Below are 19,196 nucleotides of genomic sequence, written 5' to 3' on the forward strand. Positions count from 1 at the left end.
GCCCATTTTTGCTGTATAGTAGAAAAAGTTATTTTAAATTTGTTTTAATAATCATGAATTGTAAAGATTAACTTTTACATAACTTGAGATACTAGAAATTAAAAAGTACTTGAAATAATTTTTGTTGTGGGTTCTTATGATTATTTTATATTTGCACCAATTTTGCTTAACATTATTTTGTTTTTATTTTTACTACAGGACCGTGTGTATGTACAACAAAATAATGTAGAAAATGTCTACAATTTGGGATTAATAATTTTTCGAGATCAAGTTGTACGTTATGGGTGTATTAGGGATCATCTTCGGCAAACTTTATTGGATATGATTGCCAGAGAGCGGAAAGGAGAAGTTGTAGACAGGTATATCCTTACTTTTGGTTTTTTAGTGTTTATATCTTAAAACCGATCGTCATAATTTCATTGAAACAATTAAAAACTTCAATTTTCAGTACTTATTAAAAGCTTCAAAGACTTTCACTGTTTTAAGTTACCTAGAATCTAAGGCTACCATCTTAAGCTTCTTAGATTGTTTTTTCTTCTTTAAGGACACTTTTTAATTTTTTTCTTCTTCCTCTTTATTTATATATATGTGTACACACACACACACACACTTACTTCGTTTTCTTTGCATTCCTGGGAATTGAACCTAGGACCTCACTCATGCCAATGCTGCATCTGTAGCCTACCCCGTCAGTAGTATGGTCTTACTGTGGACACAGACCAGTATTGAACTTTTCAACGCAGGTGTTTCCTCTCCAGGCTTCCCAGAAGCCTAAACTGTAGGCACATGCATTGTGCCTTGGTAGGCTTTTGACTCTTTTTTTAAGAAAAATACTGCGTGTAGCCTAAAACATCCCAGAACCATTTCCATGTCTTCCACTATCACGTTTCTTAACATTACAGTACCATTTTTGTGATGGTGCTGCTGGAGTTTGAAACATGTGGGATTCCTTCTCTTTGGTTTCAGAGGAGGAGTGAGCTAGTAAAGTTCTTACTGATTGAACATGGTGTTTAATCTGGATTGCCCAAAAGCAATTTATTAAAAAAATGTTGTGTTGTCATGATTTTATTTGTAGTTTGTCCTGCTGTCTGGCTTACTAACTTAACCTGTTTGCCTTTTCCTTTCCAGTTGTATCCCATTAAACTACCCCTGTATTTTTAAGTAAATAGGATTTTTTTCTTAAGCATATTTTCTTAAAAATTTTTGTGAGACAAGAATAATTTGATGAAGAGCTTCATAATCAAGATGGACTTTGACTAAAATTATTCCAAATCTATTCTCCTTTTTGTGTGTGTGTGTGTTTTGTTGTTGTTGTTTATTTTTTTAAGACAGGGTTTCTCTGTAGCTTTGAAGCCTGTCCTGAAACTCACTCTGTAGACCAGCCTGGCCTCAAACTCACAGAGATCCGCCTGGCTCTGCCTCCCGAGTGCTGGGATTAAATGTGTGCACCACAACCACCTGGCTCCATATCTATTCTTAATAAATGAGTTTTCTCTGGAAAACTGTTCCTTTTGATAAAAACTAAATGTTATGAAGGTATTTCTCAACTTTTATATATTTTACATGTCTTTAATAGATTTGATTATCAATTAATTAAATTTCTTTTGACAGAGGAGCAATAAGAAATGCTTGCCAGATGTTAATGATTTTAGGTCTTGAAGGAAGATCAGTCTATGAGGAAGATTTTGAAGCTCCTTTTTTGGAAATGTCTGCAGAATTTTTTCAGGTAATCAATACCTAGATCTCCTATGATGATCATAACATTGTTCAATGAAGTTAATTAGTCTGAATATTTTGACTTGTTTCAGCTAGAACCCATTGCGGGGGATGATACAAATAAAAAAAAACTAAAAACCTTTTAGAACCCCTACTTCATGTTTCTACGCATCAGTGAACTGCTTATTAATAATAATAATAAAATTTCCACTTTAAAATTGTATGGCTAAAAAAACCCTAAGTGTAAGGCCTTGAGAGATGACTCAGAGGTTAAGAGCACTGGCTACTCTTTCAGAGGTCCAGAGTTCAATTCCCAGCAACCACATGGTGCCTCACAGCCATCTGTAACAAGATCTGGTGCCCTCTTCTGGCCTACAGGTATACATGTAGGCAGAATACTATATACATGGTAAAGAAATAAATTTTAAAAAATACAAAAAACAAAACTGAGCTTAGAAATACCCTTAAGATTTTATTGTATTTATTTAATTACTATAAATCCGCATGCACCATCATCTCCAAAATATACTGAAGTGCCATGCATATGTGTGTATTACAAGTTTGCTTAAAAGCACACGTGCACTGTTTATTATAATTGGAGATGGTACAACCAAAATTTTTGTTAATATTAAAGTCTGTTCTTAGGAACTTGATATTAAAGACTAAAACTATTTTTGCTAGGTAGAGAATGTTATAAATTTTTGTATAGCATGTATCAACATGTCTTACTATGTAATTCTTTTTTTTTATTTTTTTTTATTTTTATTTATTTTTTATTCTTTTTTACTTAAAATTTCCAACTGCTCCCCGTTTCCCATTTCCCTCCCCTTCCTCCTACATATTGCCCCCTCCCCCCGCTCCCCTCCCCCTATCCCCACTCCACTTCTCCTCCCCCTAGTCCACTCCCCCTCCCTCTCGATACTGAAGAGCAGTCCAAATTCCCTGCTCTACATGAAGACCAAGGTCCTCCCACTTCTATCTAGGTCCAGGAAGGTGAGCATCCAAACAGGCTACGCTCCCACAAAGCCAGTTCATGTATTAGGATCGAAACCTAGTGCCATTGTCCTTGGCTTCTCATCAGCCTTCACTGTCGGCCTTGTTCAGAGAGTCCAGTTTCAACCCATGCTTATTCAGTCCCAGTCCAGCTGGCCTTGGAGAGCTCCCAATAGATCAGTTCCACTGTCACAGTGGGTGGGTGCACCCCTCGTGGTCCTGATTTCCTTGCTCATGTTCTCCCTCCTTCTGCTCCTCATTTGGACTTTAAGAGCTCAGACGGTTGATCCAAATTGGGTCTCTGTCTCTCTCTCGATCCATCGCCAGATGAAAGTTCCTGTGCCATTCTCCTTGGCCTCTCGTCAGCTCTCATTGTCCACCACATTAAGAGAGTCCGGTTTTATCCCATGTTTTTTTCAGTAGCAGTCCAGCTGGCCTTGGTGAGCTCCCAATAGATCGGCCCCCCTGTCTCAGTTGTTGGGTGCACCCCTCATGGTCCTGACTTCCTTGTTCATGTTCTCTCTCCTTCTGTTCCTCATTATAACCTTGGGAGCTCAGTCCGGTGCTCCAGTGTGGGTCTCTGTCTCTATCTCCATCCATCGCTAGATGAAGGTTCTATGGCGATATGCAAGATATTCATCAGTATGATTATAGGATAGGTTCATTTCAGGTTCCCTATCCTCAGGTGCCCCAATGAACTAACTGGGGACATTGCCCTGGGCTTCTGGTAGCCATTCCAGGTTCAAGTCTCTTGCCAACCCTTAGGTGGCTCCCTTAACTAAGGTATGAGTTTCCCTGCTCCCCCATCCAACCTTCCTTTACCCCCAATCACCCCGATTCCCCCAGTTCCCCTCATCCTCTCCTTCACACTTTTCTCTCCCCATCTCCCCTCATCCCCATCCCACCCCACCCCCCAAGATTCCCATTTTTTTGCCCATCAATCTTGTCTATTTCCCATAGCTGGGAGGATATCTATATGTTTTTCCTTGGGTTTACCCTCTTGTTTAGCTTCTTTAGGATCACAAATTATAGACTCAGTGGCCCCTATCCATGGCTAGAAACCAATTATGAGTGAGTACATCCCATGCTCTTCTTTTTGGGTCTGGGTTACCTCACTCAGGATCGTATTTTCTATTTCCATCCATTTGCATGCAAAATTCAAGAAGTCATTGTTTTTTACCGCAGAGTAGTACTCTAATGTATATATATTCCACACTTTCTTCATCCATTCTTCTATTGAAGGGCATCTAGGTTGCTTCCAGGTTCTGGCTATTACAAATAATGCTGCTATGAACATAGTTGGACAAATGCTTTTGTCATATGATCGGGCATCTCTTGGGTATATTCCCAAGAGTGCTATTGCTGGGTCCAGGGGTAGGTTGATCCCAATTTTTCTGAGAAACCGCCACACTGATTTCCAAAGTGGTTGCACAAGTTTGCAGTCCCACCAGCAATGGATGAGGGTACCCCTTTCTCTGCAACCTCTCCAGCAAAGGCTATCCTTGGTGTTTTTGATTTTAGCCATTCTGACAGGTGTAAGATGATATCTCAAAGTTGTTTTGATTTGCATTTCTCTGATCGCTAAGGAGGTTGAGCATGACCTTAAGTATCTTTTGGCCATTTTAACTTCTTCTGATGAGAATTCTCTGTTCAGTTCAGTGCCCCATTTTTTAATTGGGTTAATTATCCTTTTAAAGTCTAGTTTCTTGAGTTCTTTATATATTTTGGAGATCAGACCTTTGTCTGTAGCGGGGTTGGTGAAGATCTTCTCCCAGTCAGTAGGCTGCCTTTTTGTCTTAATGACAGTGTCCTTTGCTTTACAGAAGCTTCTCAGTTTCAGGAGGTCCCATTTATTCAATGTTGCCCTTAATGTCTGTGCTGCTGGGGTTATACATAGGAAGCGATCTCCTGTGCCCATATGTTGTAGGGTACTTCCCATTTTCTCTTCTATCAGGTTCAGTGTGTTCAGATTGATATTGAGGTCTTTGATCCATTTGGACTTGAGTTTTGTGCATGGTGATAGATATGGGTCTATTTTCATTCTTCTACAGGTTGACATCCAATTGTGCCAGCACCATTTGTTGAAGATGCTTTCTTTCTTCCATTGTATACTTTTAGCTCCTTTATCGAAAATTAGTTGTTCATAGGTTTGTGGGTTAAAATCCGGGTCTTCTATACGATTCCATTGGTCGACTGCTCTGTTTTTATGCCAATACCAAGCTGTTTTCAATACTGTAGCTCTGTAATAGAGTTTGAAGTCAGGGATGGTAATGCCTCCAGAAGTTCCTTTATTATATAAGATTGTTTTGGCTATCCTGGGTTTTTTGTTTCTCCATATAAAGTTGATTATTGTCCTTTCAAGATCTGTGAAGAATTTTGATGGGATTTTAATGGGGATTGCATTGAATCTATAAATTGCCCTTGGTAGAATTGCCATTTTTACTATGTTGATCCTCCCAATCCAGGAGCAAGGGAGATCCTTCCATTTTCTGATATCCTCTTCAATTTCTTTCTTCAATGCCTTAAAGTTCTTGTCAAATAGATCTTTCACTTCCTTGGTTAGAGTTACCCCAAGATAGTTTATGCTTTTTGTGGCTATCGTGAAAGGTGATGATTCTCTTATTTCTCTCTCTGCTTCCATATCCTTTGTGTATAAGAGGGCGACTGATTTTTTGGAGTTGATCTTGTATCCTGCCACATTACTAAAGGCGTTTATCAGCTGTAAGAGTTCTTTGGTGGAGTTTTTGGGGTCGCTCATGTACACTATCATATCATCTGCAAATAATGCAAGTTTAACTTCTTCCTTTCCAATTTGAATCCCCTTTATCCCCCTTATGTTGTCTTATTGCTATTGCTAAAACTTCGAGAACTATATTGAAGAGGTATGGAGAGAGTGGACAGCCTTGGCGTGTTCCTGATTTTAGTGGGATGGCTTTAAGTTTCTCTCCATTTAATTTGATATTAGCTGTCGGCTTGCTGTATATAGCTTTAATTAAATTTAGGTATGACCCTTGTATCCCTAATCTCTCCAAGACTTTTATCATAAAGGGATGTTGAATTTTGTCAAATGCTTTTTCAGCGTCTAATGAAACGATCATATGGTTTTTTTCTTTCAGTTTATTTATATGATGGATTACATTGATAGATTTGCGTATGTTAAACCAGCCCTGCATCTCTGGTATGAAGCCTACTTGATCATAATGGATAATTTTTCTAATGTGTTCTTGGATTCGGTTTGCCAGAATTTTGTTGAGGATTTTTGCATCGATGTTCATGAGTGAGATTGGCCTGTAATTTTCTTTCTTGGTTGGGTCTTTGTGTGGTTTTGGTATCAGAGTTACTGTAGCTTCATAAAAGGAATTTGGCAATGACTCTTCTGTTTCTATATTGCGAAATACCTTAAGGAGTATAGGTATTAGGTCTTCTTGGAAGTTCTGGTAGAATTCCGCATTGAAGCCATCTGGTCCTGGACTTTTTTTGGAAGGGAGGTTTTTGATAACTGCTTCTAATTCTTCATGACTAACAGGTCTATTTAGGTTGTTCACCTGGTCCTGGTTTAACTTTGGTATATGGTATTTATCTAAAAAAGTGTCCATTTCTTTTACATTTTCCAGTTTTGTGGCATACAGGCTTTTGTAGTAAGATCTAATGATTCTCTGAATTTCCTCTGTGTCTGTGGTTATGTCTCCCTTTTCATTTCTGATCTTATTAATTTGCAAATTCTCTCTCTGCCGTTTGATTAGTTTGGATAGGGGTTTATCAATCTTGTTGATTTTCTCCAGGAACCAGCTTTTTGATTTATTGATTCTTTCAATTGTTTTCTGTGTCTCTATTTTGTTGATTTCAGCCCTCAGTTTGATTATTTCCAGTCTTCTACCCCTTCTAGGTGAGTCTGCTTCTTTTTTTTCTAGAGCTTTCAGGTGGGCTGTTAAGTCTACAATGTGTGCTTTCTCTGTTTTCTTTAAGTGGGCAGTTAGTGCTATGAACTTTCCTCTCAGGACTGCTTTCATAGTGTCCCATAGGTTTGAGTATGTTGTTTCTTTATTTTCATTGTCTTCAAGGAAGACTTTAATTTCTTTCTTTATTTCTTCCTTAATCCAGGTATGGTTCAGTAGTTGACTATTCAGTTTCCATGAGTTTGTAGGCTTTCTGGGGGTAGCATTGTTGCTGAATTCTAGCTTTAATCCATGGTGATCTGATAAGAAACAGGTGGTTATTAATATTTTTTTGTAACTGTGAATGTTTGCTTTGTTACCGAGTATGTGGTCGATTTTTGAGAAGGTTCCATGAGCTGCAGAGAAGAAGGTATATTCTTTCCTATTTGGGTGGAATATTCTATAGATGTCTGTTAAGTCCATTTGATTCATTACCTCCATTAATTCTCTTATTTCTCTGTTAGGTTTCTGTCTGATTGACCTGTCCATTGGTGAGAGAGGAGTATTAAAGTCTCCTACTATTAATGTGTGCGGTTTGATGGCTGCCTTGAGTTTTAACAATGTTTCTTTTACGTACGTGGGTGCTTTTATATTAGGGGCATAGATATTCAGGATTGAGATTTCATCCTGATGAATTGTTCCTGTTATGAGTAGAAAATGTCCCTCTCCATCTCTTCTGATTGATTTAAGTTTGAAGTCAACTTTGTTAGAAATTAGTATGGCCACACCTGCTTGTTTCCTAGGTCCATTTACTTGATAAGCCTTATCCCAACCCTTTACTCTGAGTAGGTGCCTGTCTTTGTGGTTGAGGTGTGTTTCTTGTAAACAGCAGAATGTTGGATCCTGTTTTCGTATCCAATCTCTTAGTCTGTGCCTTTTTATAGGTGAGTTGAGTCCATTGACATTAAGTGATATTAATGACCAGTGGTTGTTAACTCCGGTCATTTTTTTTTAGTAGTAGATTTTGTGTGTTTCCCTTCTTTGAGATGTGCTGGTAAAGGGTTTCTAGATGTCTGAGTTACTGTGGTCATTGTTGGACTCCTTGATTAGTGATTTTCCTTCTATTACTTTCTGTAAGGCTGGATTTGTGGCTACGTATTGTTTAAATTTGTTTTTATCCTGGAAAATTTTGTTTTCTCCATTTATAGTGAACGAAAGCTTGGCTGGGTATAGTAGTCTGGGCTTGCATCCATGGTCTCTTAGTTTCTGCAGTACATCTATCCAGGACCTTCTGGCTTTCGTGGTTTCCATAGAGAAGTCAGGTGTAAGTCTGATAGGTTTACCTTTATAAGTAACTTGGCCTTTTTCCTTTGCTGCTCTTAGTATTCTTTCTTTATTCTGTATGCTTTGTGTTTTGATTATTATATGGCGAGAGGATGTTTTTTTTTTGATCCAGCCTATTCGGTGTTCTGTATTCTTCTTGAACCTTCATAGGTATATCTTTCTTTAGGTTGGGAAAGTTTTCTTCTATAATTTTATTAAGTATATTTTCTGGACCGTTGAGCTGCGCTTCTTCTCCTTCTTCTATTCCTATTATTCTTAGGTTTGGTCTTTTTATTGTGTCCCATATTTCCTGAATGTTTTGTGATGAGAATTTGTTGGCCTTGCTGTTTTCTTTGATCAGCGTGTTTATTTTCTCTATGGTATCTTCAGAATCTGAGATTCTTTCTTCTATCTCTTGTATTCTGTTGGTTATGCTTGTTTCTGTAGTCTCTATTCGTTTACCTAGATTTTCCCTGTCCAGCTGGCCTTCTGTTTGTGTTTTCTTCTTTGCCTCCATTTCAGTTTTTAAGTCTTGAACTGTTTCCATTATTTGTTTGATTGTTTTTCCTTGGTTTCCTAGGGTATCATTCACTGATTTACTCAATTCTTCAAACTTTCTGTTATACTTCTCATCCATTTCTATAAGGGCATTTTTTACATGCTGTTTAAGGGCGTCAATCACTTTCATAAAGTCAATTTTATCTACTTCTTCATGATTAAGGTGTTCATGTCCTCCTGTTGTGAGGTCGCTGGGTTCTGGTGGTTTCATATAGTTTTTCAGATTGTTGGGTGAATTCTTGCATTGGCGCCTGCTCATCTCTTTCTCCGAATGCTCCCCTATGGATCTTCTTTTACCGGATCAGGTCTCCTTGCCTACTGATGTACTTTCCCAGTGATGGCACCCTGCAGTGATAGCTCTCCTGGTGCTCCAGTGATGTCTCTCCTGGTACCAATATCAGATCTCCATGCCCAAAGACGGCTCTCCTGGTACCCAGATTAGCTCTCCCACTGATGGCTCTCCTGGTGCCAAGATCAGATCTCCGTGCAGGTTGGGTAGTTCGTAAACAAAGGCCTTACCTTGCTTGGTGCAGGCAGGCCAGTGAACCAAAGGAAGTCTCGCCTGCCTACTTGCCCTGAGGATTTGCCCCCAGCGCCAGACAGACTGAGCTGGATGGTGTTATGTGCCCAAAGAGGAAAGGGGGCAGAAGGAAGAAGGGTTCTGGATGCAAGCTGGGTGGGCCAAGAAGAGAGAGGCAGTATGCAGGGTGTAGAGCCCCTGCAGGGAGCCCGGGAGTATAGGGTGGGGGATGAGGAACTTCAGAGTTCCCTGTCCAGGGCTGCTTCCGCCGCCGCCAGTCAGGTCACAAACTCACCCCGCTGCTGTCTCTCCTGGTGCCTAGATCAGATCTCCGTGCAGGTTGGGTAGTTTGTAAACAAAGGCCTTACCTTGCTTGATGCAGGCAGGCTGGAGAGACAAAGGAAGTCTCGCCTGCCTACTTGCCCTGAGGATTTGCCCCCAGCGCCAGACAGACTGAGCTGGATGGTGTTATGTGCCCAAAGAGGAAAGGGGGCAGAAGGAAGAAGGGTTCTGGATGCAAGCTGGGTGGGACAAGAAGAGAGAGGCAGTATGCAGGGTGTAGAGCCCCTGCAGGGAGCCCAGGGAGTATCACTATGTAATTCTTATATGTATCAGTTAATGTTACTATCAGGTACATTAAAATCTTGGGATGACACTACTGACTCTGAAATCAGTAAGATTAGTGTTTGATAGACAGAATTTATAGTTATTTAAATGTTCTTTTCTTCAAATTGCATATATATGTGCTTTAAGCTTGGGAGTCGGGTGGCAGGGGAACTTCAGTTACAGTGGTGTGTTAGCAAAGCCTATGACACAAATCTTTGTAGTTACAGCTTACAGTAATAGTGGAAGAAGTCCAGGTGCTGACTTCGGTCAGATGCTTCAATTTGAATGGAGTACATGAGCAGATCATTAAAACAATGTTTACAGATAATGTGTTAATTTAGTTTTATGTAAATAAATGCTTTAAAGCCTAATTTAGTAAGAAACTGAATGAAATGTCTTCAGGTGTTACACTACTTGGTATGTTCTACTGTAAATACTATAGAAACTGTTTGAATAAAAACAACTTTTTTCTGTTATGCTTTTTAAAATTCTTAATTGCAGATGGAAAGCCAGAAATTTTTAGCAGAAAATAGTGCTTCGGTGTATATAAAGAAAGTAGAAGCTAGAATTAATGAGGAAATAGAGCGGGTGATGCACTGCCTTGACAAATCTACCGAAGAGCCCATTGTCAAGGTGGTTGAGAGGGAACTCATTTCCAAGCACATGAAGACTATTGTAGAAATGGAGAATTCTGGGCTAGTACATATGTTGAAAAACGGAAAGACAGAAGGTAAGAGTCATCAGTTAAAATAAATCTTTATTCTTTCCCATCAGTCTTTTAATTCTAACTTACAAATGTCAGTTTTCAAAAAAGCTATGTTTTATAGTAATAATTTGCCCCAGTTGGTACTAGGGTGTAGTTAATGATAGAGCTTTACATTGTGTTATACATGAAAATGTTAATATATTTCTTGAATTCGGTGGCATTTTCCCATGCTTTTTACACTTTGTTTCCTCATTTCCTTTTCTCTAGTACAAAAGATTAAGAAGTTTAATATTTAACTACAGGCCAGTGACTTCCTCCTTTATATATGTATTTTCCTAAATGCCAGTTAGTGTGCGTGCTTTCTAGTCTAGCAGACGTTCATACAAGGTGGTTGTGTCTGTTTTTGTCCATCTGCCTGCCTTCATCTTTGTTTGTGTGTCCTTGTGGTTCTGCATTAGAATATTTAGAAAACCCTAGTAGGCAAGTAAAAAAATGTTAGCATTTTCTGAGATAATACATTAACTATAGTAGTCATTGTTAATTTTAGTTTGCTGTATTTGCCTTGAAAGGTTATGAAAATAATTGGTGTTGTGTAAGAAGTTCTTGGTTCTAGTGCTTGGTTTGAAGCTTGCATTTTACATGAGAGTAGTGATTTCTTTAATAGCCGTCGATGTTTTCCTGCTTCTGTGATTAAAAAAAAATCACAGCATTTTATCTGCTTACTATTAGTAAAAGGAGTCATACTGCCTGTTTGTATGAACTAGATAAGGAATGGGAAAAGTTTATTGTTTTGCTTTTTAAAAACATTTATCAAAAAATAAGACCTAGAAGAGGTGAAGTTAGAGAAATACTAGCAGTAAAAGAGGATTTATCCTCTTAATCTTTAATGGAATCCTTGGCTTATGTTTTCATTTATAGTTTTAAATATGTGGTAGATTAAAAGAAAAACCTATATACAAAGTTGTTTTTATTAACAAGGGTGCTTTCTTTTTTCTCATAAATCTTTTTTTGAGAAAACAAGTTGTCTAGTTTATTTGCTATGTCTAGATTCTAAAATACAGCACTCTTAGATACTTGTCTAAGTCAGATGATAACATTTTTTCAAAAACAGTTCTACTGAATTTGTTTGTCATGTGTATACATACATGTGCGGAAGTCGAGAGAACAGCTTGTGGAAGTTGTTCCTCCTTCCATGATGTCATCATGAGAGCCCTGGGAATTGAATTCAGGTCATCAGCCTGGGCAGCAGGTGTTTTTAACCCCTGAGCTCTCTTAAAGGCTCCTAACAAGCATCTTGCAAAGGAATGGATAACAGGTATTTTAGACTATGTACTGCTACTTTGAAAAGGTATCCACTGACAATGAAACCAAAGAAACCAAAGAAAAGAGCCTGGCTGTTGAATAAGCTACATTTATGGAAATTGAGTTTAGGGCCTGGGAAGTGTTTGAAATTTCTGGACATGCTTGAATGACAGTATTTCTTTAAGCTTCATGGAGACATGTGTTGTGAATGTGGTATGTATACCCATTCTGGCAAGCACTCTAAATAGTGGAATAGCTGTTTTGGTTTTGCTCTGTTTAGTTCTTAGTGTTGTTAGCAGGTAGCTAACCTGTTATTTTAAATTTGTCTTTAACTTCCCTACTCTACCACTAGAAGCTTAAACAAAGAATGTGTTAATTGTGGTGGACCTTGCTCATCAGCAGTTGTTGTCAGACACAATTTCATTATTCTCATAAATCAAAGAGTGAAAGAATAGTTCGCTTACTGTGAGTGGAAAATAAATAAACATTAATGATTAGATACATAGAGCAGTATGAAAATTCAAATGGTATTGTATTATTGACTTATTTTTTAATTAAGTGTAGAGAAATGACACATAATTTTTGAATGTCAAACTTTCAATTACTTGTTCACATTATCTAATATCCCATATATTTAATTACACTGAATCAAGCAGTGTAGTAAGATATTGATTAATATACTGCTTAAATGTACAAATAAGTTTAAAACATAGGAACAAAATAGGCTTTAGAAAGAGTTTGCTACAGGTATTTGACATGCAGAGCTTGGTGTAGTTTGTAAATTATTATTGTACGTTATAAGGACTTTACTATGGAAAATTTGGTTATAATCTATTAAACAAACACATAATTTGCCATATATAGGTTACCCTGGGAATGTATTACAAATAAGAACATTGTTAATATAAGTTGAGATTAAGTCAGTGAGTCAAATATTAGTGACCTATGTAAGAGACACCAACTTTAATTTTAGGTACTAATTGGTTTATAAATAAGACCCAAGGTACACAATTATGGTTTGTCTGTCAAATCTGACCTCTTAACAGGTTTTTAAAAATAAAGAAATAGCAGAATGAGAATAATAATATGCTAGGATTATATAAATTTTCAATATTCGTGAAGCTTTATTTGAACAATCATTCATGCTTTTCTCTGTGAATGCTTGCTTACTGTGATGACAAAACTGATTTTGTGTCTAATATCTTATGACTTATTAGCCTATAATGTGTATTGTCTAGGGCTGAATAGAAGATGGTAGGCCAGCAATGACCTAAAAATTGCCATTCTGACACAATTTCCGAAAGTTTCTGACAGTAAATATTTTTTCTGTTATCATAAATTTCTGACATTACAGTTTCCCCATAAGCGTCTCTTTAGAGCAACACAGGGCATATGGAAGAAGCTTATTTAAGATCTGCATTTGGTGGTGCTGAAGATGCTATAAAAAAGTGGGTGAAGACCAAAGTCTAAAATTAAACAGTGCAGTGTGGTTTACCCAGTGTTTAAAATAGAAATATAGACAGTGTCATTGGGAAATAACTAGTAATTGCCCAGAATTACTCAGGGTAAGATTATTTTTAAAAAATGAATATTTGATTTTAAGTTTTTTGCAAAATTTACTATGAGATACAGTGTACTTCTAAGTCTTATTTTAATAACATTTTATTTATTGTAGTGGTTGTCAGTTCAGATGTAATATATTAATTGGTTTTAGATTTCTTCCTAGTGACTTCTAGTTACAGCTTTTAGCAGACATTTGCAGCATCTGTTGTTTCTACAATAGAGTAACAGAATGAATTATGTACAGGTTCAAATATCTGTCACTTTGGTGGCATAGTTTATGCTGTTTGAGTTCCTTCTGTATAAGTGAAAATATGCCAAGATACTTTTATTGGTGCTTTCATCACATCTAGTCAAGCACTGTAGCTCACAAAATTGTAGCTTTCACCTAACCAGCATCTTTTATTTTCGTGTGGGCAGCAAATGATAATAATTGTTAAGTAAACTTTCTTGAACAGATCCACATTTTTACCTTAATCTTTAATGTAACCAGTCTGTTTATTTTCTAATTCTAGATCTTGCTTGCATGTACAAATTATTTAGTCGTGTGCCAAATGGTTTGAAGACAATGTGTGAATGTATGAGTTCTTATTTGAGGGAACAAGGAAAAGCCCTTGTTTCTGAGGAAGGCGAAGGGAAGAATCCTGTTGACTATATCCAGGTAGATAAAAGTTTTGCATTCATGATAAACATTTAGCAAGTACTTTATGGATCACTTTTGCTAAGTGTATGTATTATATATCCGAGCTAAGTATTTTAAAATATTTCAAGGTGTTCATTACATATGTAAGGGAACTGGACTCAGCTACTGTTTTTTGTTGATTTTTAGTAACCCAGTCAAGATTTGTTTAATCTGAATAACAAAATCTGAATACTATTTTTGTGTGTTAGTGTTGAAATGCAGGAAAATACGTTATGTTTTTTCTATTCTTTTTTTACTGTTTTTGTTAGGTACACATTTTCCCCACTCCCGTTCTTTCCTTCCTCCCCTCTCCCCTTCCACCCTCACCCCCACCCACCCCCCCACACTCCCAATTTATTCAGGAGATCTTGTCTTTATCTCCTTCCTAAATGGATCCATGTATGTCTCTCTTAGGGTCCTTTTTGTTGTCTAGGTTCTCTGGGGTTGTGGACTGTAGGCTGGTTATCCTTTGCTTTATGTCTAATATCTACTTATGAGTGAGTACATATTATATTTGTCTTTCTGGGTCTGGGTTACCTCACTCATTATGGTTTTTTTTTTTCCTAGTTCTGTCCATTTGCCTGCAAATTTCAAGATATCATTATTTTTTACTGCTAAGTAGCACTCTATTGTGTAAATGTACCACATTTTCCTTATCCATTCTTTGGTTGAGGGACTTCTAGGTTATTTCCAGGTTCTGACTATGACAAATAATGCTGCTGTGAATATAGTTGAGCAAATGGACTTTAAAGAATTGCTCACCATCCTTAGTCATCAGGGAAATGCAAATCAAAACTACTCTGAGATAACTATCTTACACTGGTCAGAATGGCCAAGATCAAAAACACCAATGATAGCTTATGTTGGAGAGGATGCAGAGTAAGAGGAACACTCCTCCGTTGCTGGTGTGAGTGCAAACTTGTACAACCACTTTGGAAATCAGTATAGCCGTTTCTCAGAAAATTAGGAATCAATCTTTCTCAAGACCCAGCAATTACAAGTTGTCTTTTAAATGCTTAAATCTCAAAATGTTTTTAATTAGTACTTTGACTAAATTGTACTCCAAGTTGTTTTAATATGAATAATCAGTGTTTTTTAAAACTAATACTCTTTGGCTACCCCATTTGGTCCAGATAAGAGAGTGAGGAGAAACAGTAGCAGTGGTTTTTTTGTTGGTTGTAAAATGTTTATATTTCATTTATTTTTGTGTGGAGGGGGCAGGAGATGCATATACATGTGTGTGCCATGTAGAAGTCAGAGGACAGAGTTGTTTCTCTCCTATCCTCTTTGTCCAACAAGTACATATACCCGCTGAGCCATCTTTGGACCCTGTTTGATTTTGGTATATTACATGTATGTGAAAGGTAGAATGCTTACCATCACTAACATTAGAACTTAGAAACTAACTGGAAAATAATAATAATCTATAAAATTAACATTAAACTCATAATTACCAACAAAGTTATTTTACTTACAAGTATTTTACTTAGAACATTTTTATAATATTTCATAAATTTGTTTTTATTTGTAAGGGCTTATTGGATCTGAAGAGTAGGTTTGATCGCTTCCTCCAAGAATCCTTCAATAATGACCGACTCTTTAAACAGACTATTGCTGGGGACTTCGAGTATTTCCTAAACCTCAACTCCAGGTCTCCTGAATACCTCTCATTATTTATTGATGATAAGCTGAAAAAGGGAGTCAAAGGGGTAAGTAGTAATATATTGGAAAATGCAGGTTTTACTTCCTGATCTAAAGTTCAGAAATAAAATTAAGTTTTACAGATAAAAATGAAGCACGGGTCTTTACTGTGCTTATATGCTGTGGTCTTCTAGACAGACAATTCTGTTTAAAGTCTTAGACATGCCAAAGGTTGCTTGCCATTTCACATACGCATTTCTTATATAATTTTTCTTGTTAAAAATTGCCCTAAAAGTAAAAGCACAAATACCACAATAATTTTAAAATGATTGCCTTTGTAGCTAAGAAACTAGTTGCGTGAGGGATGACAAAACTGGAAAACTTGACAGCAGTTGTAGATTGTTGCTTTTATCTGGTTCTGGGTGTAGGATATCAAGCAGGGCTTGGTTTTTGAGGAATTTGAAGGTGAACTTGGAAGACCAGTTCTCTGAAATATTTTGAAAGTTCCACATACTGAAGCATAATTTTAAGTTTCATCTCTGAAACCTTGGGAACCATAAAAAATCAAATTAAGCTATTTTAAACCTCATCTTAGAAATTCTGAGACAAAGGGAAAAGGCAGCATATGGCTGAAGAATAAGGGAGGCTACTGCTAAGTTAGAAAACAAACCTACCGTCTGCAAAGAATTCACATTCATTCTAATCTTTCTTTTCTAAAACCACAAGCATAATACAACCCACTACTTATTTTCTTTCCTTTATTTAAGAGATAAAGCAAAAAGCCCTTTTTTAAGAATTTAACAAAAATTTACCCATATGTCTACCAATTTTGAGGTTTTTAATGAAGTCTTTAAAAATCTCTTATGACCATGTAAATTCCTGCAGAAAGTTTTAATGTATCCTTTGTTAATGAAATTTCATCCGTTCTTAGTCCAACCCTGTAATAATTAATGTCCCATCTGAGTAGTCTCCACTCTTTAAATACATTAGAGAGTATAGGAATGAATGAAGTAGAGCACATTCTCAAATTATGTCCTTTCCCTTAACTATGGTAGTTTTTAAACTAAATTGTCTTTTGATTACTTTTGCAGCTAACAGAACAAGAAGTAGAAACGATATTGGATAAGGCTATGGTCCTTTTTAGGTTTATGCAAGAAAAAGATGTATTTGAACGTTATTATAAACAGCACCTGGCAAGGAGACTGCTCACGAATAAAAGTGTTTCTGATGATTCTGAAAAAAATATGATTTCTAAATTAAAGGTAAGCTTTATTTTTAAAATGAGTGTAGTATGCCTAGCTAATGTTAATTGTGTGGTTGAACACAGCAACATCAACATATAGTTAGAAATTGTTTGATTTTGAATGTTTACTTCCAAACTTATTCAGGGTAGTCTGGTTTTGAATGTGGGGTGGGGGCAGAGGGTGCTTTGCTTTCACTTGTTCAAAGTACAGAACATCAAAGTTCTTAAGTTCTGTTGCATAGAGTGGTTTCTGAACTAACCTGTACCAGAATCATTTGAGATGTTTGTAGAAAATGTCAGAGTTCAAGCCCTACTTTCCGTGGAGTATATTCGAATTTCTGAAAGAGCCTGGTAAAGATAGTTAAAACTAAATCCTGAAGTTATTCTTAAACACCTTAAAGTTTAAAAGCCATACACATAGAGTGAAGTGGGAAGACTTTCAGAGGAGATAATCAGGGATGGCAATAACATGAAAGTCTTTGTTTCTATACCTTTTCTTAGGAAAGTCCACTATTTATTTGTATGTATTTGTGTTCTTTCTTCATAGACTGAGTGTGGGTGTCAGTTCACATCAAAACTGGAAGGAATGTTTAGGGATATGAGCATCTCAAACACAACTATGGATGAGTTCAGGCAACATCTACAGGCAACGGGGGTAAGAGTCTGCATTAATTTCTCAAATGTTGAATCTTCTCTTTTATATATAGAAAGTCTATATATAGTCCATATACTTTGAAGCTACTCTAGACATACAATTAAAAATAATATTGGTGCTAGACAGATAACACAGAGATTAAGAGCTTTTATTGGGTCCCAGCCTGTTAGGCACCTTACAACTAACTGCCTGTAACTCTACCTCCAAGGGCTCTTGACACCCTCCTGTATCATGATGACAACTGCACTCATGTGTACAGACACACATATAAACATAATTAAAACTATTAACTTAGGAAATTCTTAAATGTAATTGTTTATGCTGCAGACCTTAAACTTTAAATCTCCTAAGCTTTTCCCTATGTTGGAAGCAGTTGATGGACAGCATCAGAGTCAGCAAAGCAACTGTGAGCGTCCTGAAGTCTTTGAATTCTATTAGAATGTTGTGGATCTTCAAGCTGAATACAACTCTTCTGAGGGTTTGGGCTTGTTGAAATCTATTCAACACAGTGGTCCTTTTATTTACTTTCAGGAGTCATACAACAAATATTTTGCTCTAAAATAAAAATAGAATACATGTGATTACTTGTAGTATTTAGGGAATTACAAGTGTTTGTTCATTTTTTTTCCTGTTTCTTTTTAAGAGGGCAGAAAGCCTAACGGTGAGAGTAATGCTAGTATGTATTTCATTGAAGTTGTCATCTATCATATAGATAGATGTTTATTGAAAACAGATACATAACACTGGACCTATAGCTAATGTTAGTTATCTAATGAGGTAAAAATGTTCAAAGCATAGATGAAAGATAAAGTTCGGTCTAAAATAATTTTACTCACATCTAAGAATTATCTTGTCTTTATTATTTTAAGTTAACAGCTTAGGCAATAATTATAATTACTTGGAAAACTAAACATATCCAATTATTACGATCTCTTTTCTTTATTAGATTCTAGACATGAAGATACCTACTTTGCAACTACTTTGCTAATTGCAATAGAGACTGTATGGGTAGGTAATGAATCTAGTCTGTTGTAGTTCATCTCTTTCTATTTGTATAGGTATCTTTAGGTGGCGTTGATCTCACAGTCCGGGTTCTCACAACGGGATATTGGCCCACTCAGTCAGCCACACCAAAGTGCAACATCCCACCAGCACCAAGACATGCTTTTGAGATATTTAGAAGGTAACACCTAAAAAGACTCTATAAATAACCAAATTTGAATTTTGTTTTCACATTAGTCATATTTCTTATCAATGGTAAATATATTCTACTTTAAACCTCATATTCAGAAGAATTTATATTAGTAACTTTTAGCGTGTAAGAACAGCTTAAAAAGAACTTCACAAGAGTGTCAGTGTCCTTCCTTTGGCATCAGTATACGTTAATTGTTATGTTTTGCACTGTTAGTGTCGGAGTTAGACTGGAGAAAGTCCTCTGAACAGCTGGCTTGGTCAAAGTGTGCAAGAGGAATGATTGAGTGTGTTGGTACCTAATTAAGTTGCATTGATCTTAGTTACATCAACAGCCTGTACTCCGCCTTCACTTTCCTTTTCTGGTAAAAAGCAAGAACAGAACCTAAAGGCCTCCTACATCTTTTAATGTCTCTTATCTATATGTTTGCAAAGGGTTGTTGTCTCACAGTTTGTAATTTCAAATGTGTAAACTGTATAATTTTTAAAACTTAGTTTGCTTTGCTACAGGTTCTACTTAGCCAAACACAGTGGTCGACAGCTCACACTCCAGCATCACATGGGTTCTGCAGATCTCAATGCCACCTTTTATGGTCCAGTTAAAAAGGTAAATGTTGACTCTTGC

General features: G+C 36.8%; 1 protein-coding gene across 2 annotated transcripts in view; it reads left to right on the forward strand.

The window, feature by feature from the left end:
• The window catches only part of Cul3 (cullin 3), a 92,136-nt gene that overhangs the window by 57,380 nt on the left and 15,560 nt on the right, over positions 1-19,196 (forward strand). For both annotated transcript variants that reach the window (XM_057757662.1, XM_057757671.1), the window contains 9 exons: positions 199-359; positions 1,612-1,726; positions 10,093-10,321; positions 13,675-13,820; positions 15,374-15,550; positions 16,574-16,744; positions 17,273-17,380; positions 18,439-18,563; positions 19,082-19,178. In XM_057757662.1, the coding sequence (XP_057613645.1) occupies positions 199-359; positions 1,612-1,726; positions 10,093-10,321; positions 13,675-13,820; positions 15,374-15,550; positions 16,574-16,744; positions 17,273-17,380; positions 18,439-18,563; positions 19,082-19,178 (1,329 nt within the window). The remainder of the gene's footprint in view (positions 1-198; positions 360-1,611; positions 1,727-10,092; positions 10,322-13,674; positions 13,821-15,373; positions 15,551-16,573; positions 16,745-17,272; positions 17,381-18,438; positions 18,564-19,081; positions 19,179-19,196) is intronic.

This window comes from Chionomys nivalis, chromosome 2 (assembly GCF_950005125.1).
Source record: "Chionomys nivalis chromosome 2, mChiNiv1.1, whole genome shotgun sequence".
Classification (NCBI taxonomy): domain Eukaryota; kingdom Metazoa; phylum Chordata; class Mammalia; order Rodentia; family Cricetidae; genus Chionomys; species Chionomys nivalis.